General features: G+C 55.7%; 2 protein-coding genes across 10 annotated transcripts in view; one reads left to right on the top strand and one right to left on the bottom strand.

The window, feature by feature from the left end:
• PPFIA4 (PPFI scaffold protein A4) overlaps positions 1–4630 on the top strand; it is a 60264-nt gene extending 55634 nt beyond the window's left edge. For 7 of the 8 annotated variants that reach the window (XM_085083137.1, XM_085083135.1, XM_085083139.1 and 4 more), the window contains 5 exons: positions 409–584; positions 808–876; positions 1473–1650; positions 2938–3025; positions 3507–4630. In XM_085083137.1, the coding sequence (XP_084939263.1) occupies positions 409–584; positions 808–876; positions 1473–1650; positions 2938–2996 (482 nt within the window). In that variant the 3' untranslated portion in view covers positions 2997–3025; positions 3507–4630. Of the gene's footprint in view, positions 1–408; positions 585–807; positions 877–1472; positions 1651–2937; positions 3026–3506 lie in introns of those variants that run through there. The other variant, XM_085083138.1, reaches the window with a different exon arrangement.
• A 267-nt stretch (positions 4631–4897) lies between these two features.
• MYOG (myogenin) lies at positions 4898–9692 on the bottom strand. Of its 2 annotated transcripts, XM_085082963.1 has the most exons (3): positions 9145–9692; positions 6336–6417; positions 4898–5507 (listed from the first exon to the last, which is right to left on the bottom strand). In XM_085082963.1, the coding sequence occupies exons 1-3, from the start codon at positions 9619–9621 to the stop codon at positions 5386–5388; spliced, it is 681 nt and encodes a 226-aa protein (XP_084939089.1). In that variant the 5' UTR covers positions 9622–9692; the 3' UTR covers positions 4898–5385. The 2 variants fall into 2 exon arrangements, with proteins under 2 accessions (XP_084939089.1, XP_084939088.1); XM_085082962.1 differs by having other exon boundaries at positions 4898–6417.
• Between the last annotated feature and the right edge of the window lie 6441 nt (positions 9693–16133).

Raw genomic sequence — 16133 nt, 5'->3', positions numbered from 1 at the left:
AAAGATGCAGCCTGAGCATCCTGTGATCTTCTCTGCCCATTTCACTGCTCAGGACACCCCCAGCTTGCTCAGCCTCCCCTTCCTCATCACTGTCCTGAGATTCCCTGCACATGTGGCTGCTGCTTGGATTACATCTCATTATTGATAAGGCCCCTAATTACTCCAGCAGCCGTGGGTTCTTAGGATTCATTTTCAGTTGTTTTCTGCCCATTATTTCAGCTTTGAGCTTGGTAAATTGACCTGAGTTGTTCTTGGCACTTGAGCTCCCGGTTTTGCTGCTGGCTTGGGAAGGAGAGTCCCAGGATCAGCCTGGGGCAAAGGGAAAGGGTCTTGGGACATCCCCAGATTTCTTCAGAGGCCTGAGTATGGTGTGAGGTGGCCTTGAGCCATACCCTTGCTATCGTGCAGATGTGCTGGTGTGGACCAATGACCAGGTCATTCACTGGATCCAGTCCATCGGGCTGCGCGAGTATGGGAACAACCTGGTGGAGAGCGGCGTGCATGGGGCACTGCTGGCCCTCGACGAGAACTTCGACCACAACAGCCTGGCCCTCGTGCTGCAGATCCCCACCCAGAACACCCAGGTAGGAACAGCATCCATGGGGGATTTTGGAGGACAGTGGCCAGTGTGGGACACAGCTGCAGTGTGACCCCACCAGTGACATCAACTCAGCTCTGCCTTTCAAAGCAGAGCTCTCCCGTGGCATGGGGGCTCTTTCTGTCACACTCAGGCTGTCTTAGGATGGGAGTTTGGGCTGGGAGCACATTTCCCATTGATGGGGATGATCATTTTTTGGTTACTTGCAGGCTCGACAAGTGCTGGAGAGGGAGTTCAACAACCTGCTCGCCCTGGGCACAGATCGGAGGTTGGATGATGTGAGTGCCAAACCTCTCCATGTCCTGTGTAACTGGGGAAGGACTTGGTGGTGGTGGTGGATGAGAAGCTCAACATGCCCTGGCCATGTGCTCTGGCAGCCCAGAAACCCCCCGGGGTGCTGGTCTGATCCCCCAGCATGGGCAGCAGGGCAGGGGGGATTGTGCCCCTCTGCCCCACTCAGGTGAGACCCCTCCTGAAGATCTGCCTCCAGCCCTGGGGTCTGATATCAGAAGGATTTGAAGCTGCTGGAGAGAGTCCAGAGGAGGCCATGGCAATACTCTGAGGACTGGAGCTCCTCTGCTGTGAGCCCTACATCCCTTGGGGTCTTTACTGGGACTTTTGTGTTGATGTCTCTAAGGCATCTTTGCTGGCAGGCTGTAGAGAAGAGAGAGATGAGCAGGAAAGGATAAAGCTGATGTCATGGGATCCCAGCGAGGTGTCCTGTGTCTGTGGCCCAGTTTGACCCCACACTTTGCTAGAGTTGGTCACCAAGGATGGAGCTGGACCAAGGCACACCCTTGTTGGCAGGTCTCTCATAGGGGCAGAGCATGCTGCTGACCCCAACCCCAGGGCCATGACATGCTGTTCCCCACAGGGCGATGACAAGACCTTCCGTCGGACGCCATCCTGGCGCAAGCGTTTCCGCCCACGGGACGTGCACAGCATCAACCTCCTCAGCGGCTCTGCTGAGACCCTCCCTGCCGGCTTCCGCGTCACCAGCCTCGTGCCACTGCCCCCTCCAGCTGCTCCAGCCAAGAAAATGCCCCCGGAAGGTGGGTCAGCCCTTCCAGAGGGTCCTGTATCACCCCTGCTCACAGCTTGTGGGGAATGGGGGGAAGGATGTGCCGCCAGGAGAGGAGGGGAGGAGGAGGAGGAGGAGGAGGAAGAGAAGGAGAAGGAGAAGGAGAAGGAGAAGGAGAAGGAGAAGGAGAAGGAGAAGGAGAAGGAGAAGGAGAAGGAGAAGGAGGAGGAGGGGGAGAAGGAGGAGGAGGAGGAGAAGGAGGAGGAGGAGGAGGAGGAGAAGAGAAGGAGAAGGAGAAGAAGGAGAAAGAAGGAGAAGGAGATGAGAGAGGCTTGCTGGTCACCCAAGGTGCTCAATCCATGTGATCCTGGAGCCGTGGCCTGCTGGAAGTGGTTTTTTGGGAGAGCTTTTTTCAGACCCGTGTGTGATTTATTGGCTTGACCCGTGTGTGATGTCCACAAGGACAAGGGAGGAGTCAGGACTGGGGCATGAAGTGGGGATATGTGTCACCCAGGGGCTGCCAGGATGCAGGCGCCCAGTCTAGGCCAGTTTTGTCCATTCTGCCATTTGGAAACCACCCCCAAAGGATGAATTAACCAGCTCCATTTGCCTGAGCTCTCCCAAGGCTAGCAAGAGCTGCTGGGACACCCTGGCTGCCTGTGCTGCTGGCTGTCCTGTTTTATGTCCCAAGCTCTGCTCTTGCCACACAGCTCCTTTCTGCAAAGTGTCTTGGTCTCTTACAAAGCTGTAGGGAGGCAGAAGCTCCAGCCAGGTCATCTTGATTTGTCCTCTGGACCAGGCATCCTGGTCCCACTGTCCCGAGGCAGCTGCCACATCCCCAGTGGAGCAGAGCTGGCTTCAGCAGGCTCAGAAATGAAGGTGGGAATGAGAATTAGAAAGCTGTGCATTCACCTTCCCACTCCAAACCTCAGGCTCAGCTCTTCTCCTGCCTCCAGATTTGCTCAAATGTCCCAGCTTTCCATGTAGCAGTTTGGGTCAAGCTTCTCTTTGACCTTTTCCACCCCATCCCCAGAAGCTGCAATTCCTACCTGACTGAGGTGAGTGAAGCCTGGTATAGAATCCCACCCAGATGGGGGAGCAGGGTGCTCACTGCCCAGGAGTGGTGGTGGCAAGTGGCAATTTCCCAAATACATTGGAGCCTCGGGAGCGTCTAAGCTGGCCAAACATGGCTCTTCCTCTGACTCTCATCTTCACATGGCTGCAGTGCACAGATGCTGCTCAATAAATGCAGGATTTGGGGAAGCTGGGGGCTAATTGGAGCAGTCACTAATTACCATGTTTTTTGGTTCCCTTCCAGTTGGTGCCTCTGGATCCCCAAGGCTGGAGACCTCCACGGTTCGGACGTACTCGTGCTGAGGGTCAGCAAGATGGGAGCCAGGCCCTGCGTGAGTGCCAGGGGAACTGGGGTCCTGGAGCTGGCTGGGGATGGAGGGCAGAGCAGGAGCCCCAGCAGCACCCAGGCAGCGGGGCTGCCCTCACCAAGGTTTGTCTGGCCATGGAGGGCCAGGGAGACCTCAGTGGTGGGGGAGCTGCTGCTGCCCGAGGCTCACAGAGATGATGCAGGAGGGATGCTCAGCAAACCACATGTGGTTTGTCCAGTCTTGGGCAGACGGCTTCACTGGGGACCCCAGGATCCTGGTCCCACCAGGGACCCCAGGATCCGGGAACATCCTGACTGGGGGTGTCCCACCAGGGTGAGGAAAGGATACTCAAGCACTTTAGGGAGGCTCCTGGGATCCTGCTGTGCCCTGAGCCACAGTTGCCCTGTGCCAGAAGGATCCAGCTCTGACTCCATCTGGGTTTGTTTGTGGGTGCATGGGTGGAGCTCAGCCAGCAGACTCATGGGGCCTTTCCTTTGTTCCTCAGCACATCCCCATGTCTGTACAGCCGTGCTGGCTGCCTTCCAGGATGAGAGCCCAGCCTGTGCCTGTTCCTTGGACTGTCTCTGCTGTGGACTGACAGGATCTGTCCCTCCTGCTCGTGCACCCCCCGCTTCCCCCGGCTCCCTGTGGCTCCCACCGTGGCCTGTCCCCTACTTCTCCCTGCACTGGCCAGGCCATGGATGTGCTCCAGATGCCATCCCGGCGAGGTGCAATCTGGGGAGCTGCACAGACACCCCAAAAGTGTCTGCAATGTTTGGAAGCCTCTCTCCTTCCTGGTTCATATTGCCAATCAGCCACAGGACTACACTGACTCGCTGGAGCCCTGGGCATCAGGGATGCTGCTGCCCTTGGGACTTGAAGCCAAGGAAGATTCAGGCTCGTGAAAATCCTCCCTCCAGGGTGGCTGGGCAAGGAGCTTCCTCTGAGGGGGCCGGGGCAGTGCCAGGGCTGGTGCTGCGTGGGACAGAGTGGGCTCGGCGTGGGATAAGGAGGGCTGTGTCTGCCCAGGGCTGGGTGGGCAAGGTGCTGATTTTGGTGCTGTCAAGTGCCCTGTTCGGGGGGCTGCGCCTGGGACTGTCCCACATGGCTCACGGGGATGGTGCCCGGCACCCACGGGAGAGGGGACCCTTCTTGGATGCCCGGGGAGACAACGGGAGCCCCCCCTGCCCCCGGGACATGCCCACCCTTCCCCTCCAGGTGCAGAGGAGAAGCTCTCCCCTCCTGCCTCCTGGCAGGGGTCAATCCAGGAGGCTCTTAACTCTTCCCATTTCTTCCCCGTAGGGTAGGATCTCTTCGTCTCCTCATGCCACGTTTGCCTTGTGTGGCCCCTATTTCTGATGTGATATTTATTGATGGCTGGAATGACCTTATACTTATCATGTGCTGTCTGGAAGTGCAATATCTGAGAGGCTCTACAGTCACAACGTCTTTTCGGTGTATTATTTGCCTAATACAGTATTAAATATTTTTTTAATTTGAAGAGTCAGTGAGCCCTTTATATCGATGTCCTATTTCTTTTGTCATATTATTGGTACTGCATGGACTCCTAACCCTGGATTGGGTCAGGAAAGGATGTATGTGTGTTCCAATAAACAGGATTTTAAAACAGCGCTGGCTTTGAGCCTTCTTTGTAGAGCCCAAATTAAAAATATCATTAATCCCTATCTTCCTCAAGAGCTTTGGGGCACAGGGCTGAACCCCATCTGAACACCAGTGAAATCACTGGTCTGTGTAGGGCTGACTGAGGTGTGGCACATCCAGCTCCCAGCTAAGCTACTGTGCTGAGGTCCAGCTGGATTTCCTGATGTGAAAATCTCCAACCTGGATGTGGGGATTGTGGAACTGGGGAGACCTGCACAGGGTGGGACAACAAACTGTCCAAACAAGAATGCCTTTATTTAAAAAAGAATCCAAATAAGTTAGCAAAAATAATAATTAAAAAAACCCTAAATGGCAACTGCACACAGCGTTCAGTAGAAAAGACAAGCAGGCTCCGGGTCGGCACTGCCAGACACTGGCCCGAGAGAGACCTTGGTCAAGGAGCATCTGGAAAAATCAGCAAAGCGAACCCAGCACACACACTGGCCCCAAACCCGCCCGTCCCCGGCCGGGCAGTGGAGCAGGGCCTGGCCCCAGGCAGCCCCTCCAGGACCATCAGCCACCGTGGCACTGCCCCATCCCACCTCTGCCTGTTCTTCCAGCCTGGCAGAAGCGTTCCACAAGGAGTGGGAAGGGACCCGAGTAGTGTCAGCTGTGCAGCCCACGATGCCAGAGGGGTATATGTGATTTCCAGTGGCTGGACCCTTCTGGTATCTCATTCCCACCCCACTACAGCTCGAGGAGCTGCTGGCATTTGTGCCGGCTCAGTTTTGACCCTGCTCCTCCGGGAATGTCACAGCCACATCCTCCACGGCGATGCTCTCCACAATGGAAGACAGAGAGTGCAAGTTGCGCTCCTCGGCTGCCTCGTCGGCCAGGAGGTGATCTGGGGAGACAAAAGGGTGAGAACACTGCTGGGAATGGGGACTATGTGCTGGAGGCAGCTCCTGCTTCTGCTGAGGGGGATGTGAGTTAGTGGTGAACATGGCTCAGGGTTGGACTCAATGACCTTTTCCAACCATAGCAATCTTTTCTATGATTCCGTGACCCCATGATCTTTCACACAGCCACAGTGACTTGGGGACCTGCTGCCAGCCCCTGCCCTGGGAGAGGATGAGAGAGCAACAGGGAGTGGAACTTCTGGACACTTCATGGGTTTTAATCTCCGCTAGAAAATGAGATTTAAGTTTCTGCCCTCTAGGGAAAATAACAGGTGGATTTGGCAGGGGCAGGGATAATGGCAAGCATGGAAAAAGATCAGCAGCTGCTGAGGGGGTGTGGGGAGGGAAGGGGGGTGAGGCAGCGATGGCCTGTGATGTCCAGCCGTGTCTAGCCATGTCCAGCACCAAAGCCAGCAAAGCCAAGCAAACGGATAGCAATGGATGAAACGCTTGCTGGGGATGAAGCCACCAGAACCCCAGGCTGCTTCAGGCCAGTTTCTCAGTTCCCAAAGGCTGGTGTTTTGCTGAAATCAGGGCTGGGAGAATCCTGAATTGCTGAGCATTGAGCCAAGGAGGATTTTTGAGCTCATCCCTCTGCAACAGTGCGGTGGGGAGAGAACAAGGTTCCTTCTGTCCTTTGCTCCAAGCATCTCCCACCTGGGGAGTTGGCTCAGTGATGCTCTGCTCAAGGGCTGCGGTGTCCCTGCTGTTTCCACTCCCTGCCGAGCCCAGTGAGGCCGTGGAATGCCCCAGGGAGGTGAGGAGAGAGTTACCTGCAGGGTTGGTGCTGAACTCCAGCTGGCTGCTCCACTCGGGACTGCAGGAGGAACTGCCGGACCTGCACTCGCTGGCTGCCTGCAGGAGCCCAGAGCAACCGTGAGTGTCACCTCCTCCCACCTGGCCAAAGCCCACAAGCCACCCCAAAGACACCCCGGAGGCCATCCCACAGCACGACACCCCTGTGGAGGGGAGCACATCTCTCCCCACCTGGAGGAGCCAACAGCAGGCGAGGTGCCCAGGACCCATCAGGGCCAGGTGTTTCCTTAACCATAAAGGCTGCAAAGCTCCTTTTTGAGGCACTGGCCATAGACAAATGGGGCTCCCCGTTCACTGCAGGTATAAAGGTGTCTCTTTCCCCACTGATTATGAGAAGGGGCCGGAGATGAACAAATGTCCTTGGGCAAAACAGCTTTCTGCTGAGAATCACATAATCAGGCTCATAAAAAATGACACACAGGCTGGATGCCCTCAGGGCATACCTAGAGGTGTTTTGGGAAGAGCTTTTGGCAGTTTGATTTGTGGATTTGGGGCTGAGTGGTTATTTTGGAGAGAAGAGCTGACAGCCTGAAAAATGAGAGCATTACCCAGCAAAGCTCAGAATTAACTTTTTTTGGAGTGTGTCTTTATTTGGGAGTGGGTGTCAGCTCAGGTAAAACCCCAAATGGGATTAATAGGAGCAACCCCACAGACCCAACTCTTTGTAGCAGACTAGAAATGGTACTTCGGATCTACAAACTCATGGCAGCACAGGATAATTAATTATACTTGATTTATTTCCCACTAAAGCAGGAAATTCTTACAGATATTGTCTCTTTTTTTCCCCCAAAATATTGGCTTTTGCATCATTATGTGAACCCTTGGCTACACCAGGGAGAAGGGGCAGCTCAGAACAGAAGCAACACAGCAACTGCTCAGCACAGTTTTGGGCACATTCGTGGGGACAGGCACCAAATCCACCCAAATCCAAGAGCATTCTGGGAAGTGGAAATGGGATTCTGGCACCCAACTGGATTCTGGCATCCAGGTGGATACTGGGAAGTCCCATTAATATATTGGATGGAATCCAAATGCTTTTTCAGTTCTTTATTCAGCAATAAATGTGACTGCCTGGGTTCCTACAGGTTTGATTCTTAAATTCCTTAGTCTGGAAGGAGATCTGGGAATCCCATTCTTCTGGGCCTCTGATAAAGTCTTTCTCTATCATCTATCTATCTATCTATCTATCTATCATCTCCATATCCATATCTTCAAACATGTAATTCATATTTATATCCATATCTACATTACCTATTTCTGTATCTATACCATCTCTATCTACATTATCTATATCTCCATAATCTGTATCTCTAGATATATGTCATTTATATATCTATTATATAGCTATAGATAACCAATATAATCTTTATCACTATCTGTATTATCTATACATATTTATATCATCTATCTCTATAATTCATATCTATCTATATAGCTATATCATATCCATATCAATTCCATCTATAAGTAATTTATCTCTATATCTATATAACCTGTATCATCAATGCCTGTACCAATACACACATCTACATTGATCTATTCCATCTGAATCTATCATCTCTCCTTACACCTGTAGCTCTAGTTTCAGCTCTCTGTGCATTCCCAGATTCAAACATCACAGCAGCAGGGAAGCACATGCCCAGCCATCCCCAGGAACTGGGGGACAAGTGAAAATACTTCTCAAAAACTTGGTTAAATGACCAAAATCTTTTGTTATGACAGGTCGTGGCTCTCTGGGGACTCTGGCAGGACACAACCACTGAGTATCCTCAGCCAGTGCCCAAATCTACCCCTTCAGTCCTAGAAACCAGAGGTATCCCTGCGCCACTCCCTTTGTCCCTTCCCCTTCCTGGGTGTGAGCAGGGAGTGTTAAATTTATTTTATATTTGATACTTTATATTTTTACATTTCTATTTCTATTTCTATTTCTATTTCTATTTCTATTTCTATTTCTATTTCTATTTCTATATTTAGTATTTTATTAATTTAATTTTGTTATTTTAATTATTTTATTTGATTTTACATTTTATTTTATTTTACTTTAGTCCTATGTAATTTATTCAATTTTCACCTTTCCCAGTCCTGCCCAGCCCTGGCACACGTGTCATTCACACACAGTGTCACACTGACACAGTCCCACTACACCCATTCCCAGGGACAGAGCGGCACGGGCACTTTCCCGCAGGGATCTGAGCGCTCGGCAGGGTTGGATCACTGTCTCCGTGACCCCGTGCAGGACACACTCTCATATCCACCAGCGTCCCACGATGGCAGCGTCTGCCTCACTCCAGAGGAGGGGTCCTGCTCCCCCTAGCAGCACCCAGCGCCCCAGAGCTTCTGCAGTGCCTCTGGTCGCCCAGCAGGGCAACAGCCCTATAGGGCAACACCCCGAAAGGGCATCAGCCGCTTAAAGCATCGTCCCATCGAGCGTCACTGCCATAGAATGGCACTCTGAAATGACCCCACCCACATCAGGCATTACCCCCGCCGAGCATCACCCCTAAATGGCATCCCCCTATAGAGCATCATCCCATAGAACATCACCCTATAGAAAGTCTCTTCCACAGAGCATCGCCACCCCCCCACAGAGTGTCACCTCCGTAGGTCATTGTCCCCATAGAGCATCAGTCCCATATGGCATCACTGCCATGGAGTGTCACCCCGAAATGGCATCATCCCCTGTAGGCGTCACCCCCACACGGCACCACCCCCCGCACGCCGTTCCCAGGGCGGGTTGGGAACCCGGGGACCGCCAGGGACACTCACGGGGGCCTGGGTCGCAGCGGGGCGGAAGCGCAGGTCCCGCTGGTCCCGCTCCTGCTGGTTGAGGGAGCTGAGCAGGCTCTGGAGCCGCTCGATGTACTGGATGGCGCTGCGCAGGATCTCCACCTTGGGCAGCCGCTGGTTGGGGTTCAGGAGGGTGCTGCGCTTCAGCGCCTCGAACGCCTCGTTCACCTTCTTGAGCCGCCGCTTCTCCCGCAGCGTGGCTGCTCGCCGCCGGTCCATGGACACCGATTTCCTCTTGCACACCTTGCAGGCCCAGGGCAGGCACTGCCCGGGACAGTGCTCGGCCAGCGCCTCCTTGTCCTCCAGAGCCGCCCTGCCCTCGGCGCACAGGGCCGCCTCGGCGCGCTCGGGGAACGCCGCGGGCTCGTAGCCCTGCAAGCGGGAGCCCAGGAAATTTTCGCCATCGAAAAACCTCTGCTCCGGGAAAAAGTACGGGTTGGTCTCGAAGAGCTCCATGGGCGGCTCCAGGACGTGCGCGCGGCTCGGGGACGGCTGCTCCTTCTCCCACACCAACTGCTTGGTGCCATTTAAACCCCGGGGCTGGCATTAAATCACGGAGATAAATATAGAAAACCCAAAGGAAACCTGAGCCCACCCTAAGCTGCTGCCTCACATCAAACCTTGTCCGTCTGATTCCATGTGCTCTCCCCACGGGGATTACAGTGCCCGGCCTGGCAGGGCTGGGGGTCTGGCACGACGCGGGGGCAGCTCGGCTGAACCCGAACAAGGACTTTGTGTGAGCCCCGAGGTGCCACTGGGGATGGTGGGCGGCTGCCAGCTCCCCCCTCGGCATTCCTGTGTCATCTGGTCCCTTCAGTTATGGCTGGGTTGGGAGAGCCACAGTGGCCTCGTGGCCAGCCTGCCTGGCCAGGGCACTCCCATCCCTCTATGCTGCCCCCCCCCCCCGATCCCTCGGCACCCCAAATCCCCGCCATCCCTGCGGTGGGATCCAACACTAGCACAGCATCCTCCACTTCCCAGCCGTACCCACCTCCCAATCCTGCTCTGCCCCATATTCCCCATGGCCCCATCCCGTTGGTCTGTGTCACAGCATAAAGCCCTCATCCCACTTCTGCTGAAGCCTTGGGGAAGCGGAGGAATCCAGCCCTGGGAGGGATATCCCAATGCAGGGAGTACTCCAGGCTACAGTCCCATCCCTGTGGATATCCCTCTCTGTGCTCACCAGTCCCTGTTCCTGCTGTGCCTGCTGCCTGTCCCACAGGAACGCAGGCAGGACAGCGCCAGGCCCAATCTTTCCTCCACTATGGGCTTCCTGAAGGTGCCCAGCCGAGCCCCTTAACATGTTTTTGTCACAAAATCCATATTAATGGCTTCTCCCATGCACCAAACACAAAAGACACCTTCTCCCACATCCCCAGGTTCCAGCAGAGCCAGGTGGGGCTGGACCCTCTCCCAGCCAGCACTGCCTCATCCCACCTGCTCTCCTGTGCTGGCCTCTGTATCTGTGGATAGCCAAAGCCCCAGTGCAATCCTTATGCACCCCTCTCCCAGAAAAGACACGTTGCTCCTGTATTCCTGATGGGGAAACTGAGGCACACGCAGCAGCAGCAGCATGAGGGAGATTTTAACTCATCCCCAGACCTTCCCTGCTTACTCCAATGGCTTGGCCACATCTCTCCACCTTTGTCTTTAATTCAGAGGGGATTTTTTTTCCATCTGGAACATCAGAAACCATCTCCCATCTCCTCCTATTCCTGCTCCAGGCCAGATTCCAGTTGAGGGATTGGCCAGTGGAAAGAATGTCAGCAAAGTGCAGGGCCAACCCTGCCGGGATTTGCCTTCCCTCCTCAGAGAGGTTGTGCTGTGATGCATTCCCTATGGCCACTGTCAGCACCCTTGCTCAATTTGGGTTGATTTCTGGCCTTTTTGGAACCCACCACAATGCTCTTCTCTCTTAGCAGTGATTTCTTTGGTGCTAGGAGCTTTCTAACACCTCCTCACCCTGATTCCAGCTCTCCTGGGGTCCCAGCCCTGGGGGTTTGCTGTCCCTGTGGTTTATGAAAGTCTGCACTGAGGAAAGCAGGATCTGCAGCCTTGGGGGTTCACCCTTGGCACAGCCCCTGTGCTGCCCAGGGTCAATCAAACCCCAAAACACTCAAGAAGGAAAGAAATCAGAGCATCAGCTTGCTAAGGGAAAAGCACTAAAAGAGTTGGGAAGAGGCAGGATTCACCCCTCAGATGTGCAGAGGCACCTGTGGCAGGAGTGTAGGTGTTACGAGTGGATAACCTGAGCCTGAGGGCTTCACAGCAGTTCCACATCATCAAGCAGCTCGAGTTGTTCATGGGGACCTTTACTGGTGGCACTTGCTGGTGGACCTGACCCCAGTGAGCCCCTCGAATGACAGCTGGGTCCCTGGATGAGGGGTGGCAGAACCCTGGCTCATTGTATAAATAGGCCTTTTGGAATCACAGGAGAGTGTTGGGGGAATGAGGGACATGGTGGTGACATGATGGGCTCCATGGGCATGTGGTTGACATGCACAAGAGAGCAGCCAAACATTTGGTGCTTCATAAACAGGGGCAGCACCGGCAGGGCAGCGCTGGCCACATGTCCTCAGCCAGCAGAATGGGGATGAGCCAGCCCCTACAGGCCACCAAGGCCACTGTGTCCCCAGGGCTGAGTGGGCAGGGGAGACAGGAGGCAGCTTATGGAGACAGGGAGGAAAGGATGCCAGCAGGGGATTGGAACTGGGAAGAGGGACCCCACTGGGGTGGTAGCTCTGGCACCTACACTTGCTCCAATTCCTTTTGGGGGTCTCATCCACTGATGTGGGAGCAGGGATAACGCTGTGCCCACCCAACAGCAACTCTGCAGCTCCATCAGCCCCTCCATGCCAGGGATCACCCTAACCCTGGAAGCGGCAGGGGGACATGGAGGGGTTTGGGTTCTGTGGGTCCAGCGGGCTATTCTCGGTGGATATCAAATCAGGGATAATGAATTCCACTGGGCAAGTAGTCTTCACCAAGGAACCCCGTGGGCTACTGGGGGGCTCCCACCATGGCCCACACCACCCGCAAAGGCACCTGCTGGGGGACAGGCAAGTGCTTTTCCTGGTCCCGTGGGTGCCCGCGGCAGCCAAGGCTGCGCCCCGTGTAATTTGGAGTCGGGGGGGATTAGGGCTCTGCTGCCGGCTGTCAGGTTATCCTGTGATGGATGGTGGCGGCTGGGAGGCAACACAAAGCGGCGTTGTGTGAGCCCCGGGCAGAACGTGCTGCGATCTGTCACGGGGTGACCTTCCCCCGGCCGGCGGGAGCCTCGCGGGGACGGCTCACCCCGACACAGCCGGCGGGGACAGCAGCCACGAGCCCAGAGCTAAAAATACCTGTCCATTGAGAAAATCCTAGCCAGGAGGGTTTGTCCTTGCCCCGCCGGGGCAGCTTCCCGAGCCGGTGGCCAAGCAGGTCCACAGAGCGCAGTCACGGAGAAACACCCAGGGACTGCCTCGCCTGTTTTGCTTTCCCGCCACAGCTGATAGTCTGGATTTGCTGAGTTTTGGGGATGCACATGAGTGTGTTGCAGGCTGGGGAATCTCCCTCCCAGTGCACAGAGCCTTAACCAGTGCATGTCCCTGTTCTCTGCTCGGAGCTGCATGAACAGGCTGCACATCCCTGCCTGGGGCATGGAGCTGCTCCCTGCCCATCCTGGAGATGCGATGGTGGGGATGATGCCAGCCAGCTCCTTCCACTGGGAAGAGCAGAAAAACCTGGGTTTAGGGGCTGATGAAGAGATTTGGGTGCCCAAAGCCGCATCTACACCCCAGCGTGCTGACACCATCCCAGTGATGAAGAGAAAGGGGGGAGAAAGCCTAGGCCCAGCAGAGATCATCCCAATGGGATTTCAGTACAGGAAAGGGGTCCCATAATTCCACTGGGATTTCAGCACAGGAAAGGAGTATCACCAAAATGCCACTTCCAGTTGGACCCATCCTCCCACCCCCACCGGGCACCTCACTGTCCCACATCCCCTCTCACTTTCCAAGCTCACAGACATCCCTTCTTGCTGCCATGACAAGTTGTAACATATTTGGGAGCAGCTGCAGGCAGTGGGGAGATGCTTGGCCCTGTCCCCACTCCTGGCCAAGGAATGTAGAGCAGACCTCTCCTCCGACACCCGGGATTTCCGACGTGCCTGCTAGCCGGAGATTTGGGACGGTGACAGCTGCTCGGCTGGGATCGGCTACGGCAGAGCCTCTGTGTTCAGCCCCAGCCCAAGGCTTTGCACAGCCACATCTCATCCTGATGGGGATATGGGGTTGGTTTGGGATCCATCCCATGGGGACAGAGGGGGGATGATGTCCTGCAGTGGTGGCAGCACCAGCAGACAACACCTCCCTCACCCATAAGTGCCAACTCGCTCAGTTTGGCTTCCCTGGTGGGCTGGGAGGGAGGTGGGACAGGGCTGCCCCTGCAGCTTCATGTCCCCATGGGGCTCAGCACCCTTGGTCCCCCCACACCCATCCAGGTGACAGCCTCTGTGCCACAGTTTCCCCATCAGAAAATCGGGAATCATGGTGGAGGTCTAAAATCTGACAGTTTTATTTTGATTATTAACTGGTTTTGAAGGTTTGACTTGGGAGGGAGGTAAGGGATCAACAGAGAGGTGCTGGTGGCTGAGCAGTCCCCAGTCCACTGAATCCCAGTTTGGGGACAATTCTGGATGCCTCAACATACCAACCCATTGAGCCCAGTCTGGGAATTTTAGTGGGTGCCCTGCTGCCCCACCCTGTGTGCCCTGACCCACCAGGGTCCCAGCAGTCTGCTGGCTCCCAGTCCAGGGACCACACTGGGTGCCCTGACCTCCGTCCTTGTCCCCACTGCTTGGGGGATGCTCTGTCCCACTGCAGCTCTAAATCTCCTGTGTTTCTGCTCTGTCATGACCTCCCTTGCTCCATGACCCCACGGCCTGGACATGACCCTTCCCCTTTGCAGCCCCCAGCCCCAAATTACAGCTGGAGGAGGGATTCACCCTGCAGGACCTCCACTTATGAACCCCACAGTGGGGTTTCTCTTCTGGAGTCCCCCCATGCCAGGGGCTTCCCTGGTTGCTCCATCCCCTGTATGGTGGCACTGGCCAGGCTGTCCCCACATGTGTCGTCAAGGGAGCAGGGGGGACTCAGGTTGTCAACAAGGAGCTGCTTTCTCTGGGATGGGAGAGCATGGCTGGGGGACAGGTGGGTGTTTGGAGGAAGACCCATGAATGTGAGGGATTCAGCAATGACAAGTGGTGGCTGTTCGACCCCGAGAGGGGACACCTGTCTGGGAAGGGGAGGGCACGAGGCCCAGGGACGGGACCTGGGGACGGCAGTGTCCCTCGGAGGGGACAGCCCTGACACAGGATGCCTGGAACCAGCAGGGAGGGCTGGGAGGGAGCTGGGTGGCTGCCAGCTGAGTGTTCTGGGTGAGTGACCATCAGCTTGTCCCCATGGTGGGCATATTCCATTCCCTCCATGGCCTGACTGGGGCTGATGCTACAGGACAAAGGTCTGGTGAAGAGGGGGACAAAGGAGCTTGTGATGCTCATGTGGAGCTTTCAGAACATAAACCAGTGACTCCTGCATTTTTCTATCCCCACCCCAAGTGACAGCAAATTTTGGCTCAAGCCGGGGTGACACCCACCCCTCTCTCCCCCCATGGAGGACATCCGGCGTAACTCAGAGAGACAGGAGGGAGGGTTGTGAGGATTTTGTGGTTTCAGCGTGTGATTCCCCAGGGGACAAGGGACAGCAGACTCCCCCCCTTGACATGCCAGTGGTGATGCCGGACACGCCGGTCCCCAGGGAGGGGCCCTCAGTCTTTCCGGAGGGACCCCACCCTGCAAATTCCCCTGATGGGGACAGACCCTTACAGTGCCCCCCCGCTGGCTTGCCCCCTGTCCGGGATGTTCAACCTCAGCAAACCCCGACCTCCACTCGCATTCCCAGCTGTCACCACTCCAGCACTGCTCCAGGGGCTGGAGGAGAATCCCGGCCAGGGGCTGGGTGGAGCTGCACCCCATGGGGGTCCCCGGACCACCCCCCCCGGGATGTCCTGCTCTGAGCCCATGGAGCTGGAGCACAGCCAGGGGACAGGAGAGCTGGGAGAATGAGGAGGGGTTGGAAGGGATGAGGAGGCCTGGTGGGTTTTGCTGTGGGGAACAGAAAGGGGTAGGTGTTTTTGGGGTAGCCCCTGTGCCCCATTGCAGGGAGTCAAGCTCCTCCCAGGCCATCTCAGCCGCTGAGGAAATGCAATCCCGGGCTGTCTGCAAGGAAAAATGCCTTGAAAGGCAAATTTGTGGAGCCATGAGGTTGTGGCCAAGGATAAACCCTCCATTCTTTGGTCAGGTCACCCAAGAGTCCCATGGGACCACGTCTCTGTCCAGGAGGAATGGCAGAGGGACACAGAGGGGATACGGGAGGCATAGAGGAGGGATAAAGGAGGGACGGCAGGAGGGATAGAGGAGCGATGAAGGACGGATGGCAGGAAGGATACAGGGGAGATTCAGGAGGGTTGCAGGAGGCAAGAGGAATATAGGAGCCATCAGCCACCGCAGCTGAACGGGAGAGGGCACCAGCAGCCCGGTTATCCACAGCCGAGTCCGGATTTAGGGATGCACCCGAGTCAGTGCCCAAAAGCATCTCAAACCCCTTTGAATCCCCCTTTTTTAGGGGGAACCGGCCCTTCTTTCTGCAGGATCCGGGATGGGCCTCCAGCTGTTTGCTTGGGGGCTGAACGTGGGGATCAGGACCTGGAAAGCCTCGGGGTGTCCCCCTTCTATCCCGCTCCAATTCTCCAGCAGGGATCATCCCAGCTATTTATTTTCGACCCCCCCTTGGGAGAAAATCTCGAGGTTTGTTTTTTCCCGCGGCATAATGACCCCAGCAGGTGCTTTTCCTGCCTGATGGCCGAAAATAACTCCCAGGGCTTGGCTTCCTTCAGTTCCTGCCCCAGTCCCAGTTCCCTCGTTCATC

The sequence above is a fragment of the Lichenostomus cassidix genome, chromosome 26, assembly GCF_008360975.1.
Source record: "Lichenostomus cassidix isolate B80296 chromosome 26, HeHo_3.0, whole genome shotgun sequence".
Classification (NCBI taxonomy): Eukaryota; Metazoa; Chordata; class Aves; order Passeriformes; family Meliphagidae; genus Lichenostomus; species Lichenostomus cassidix.
Note: the sequence above shows the minus strand (reverse complement) of the source record. Positions and strands in the feature narration are given on the sequence as shown.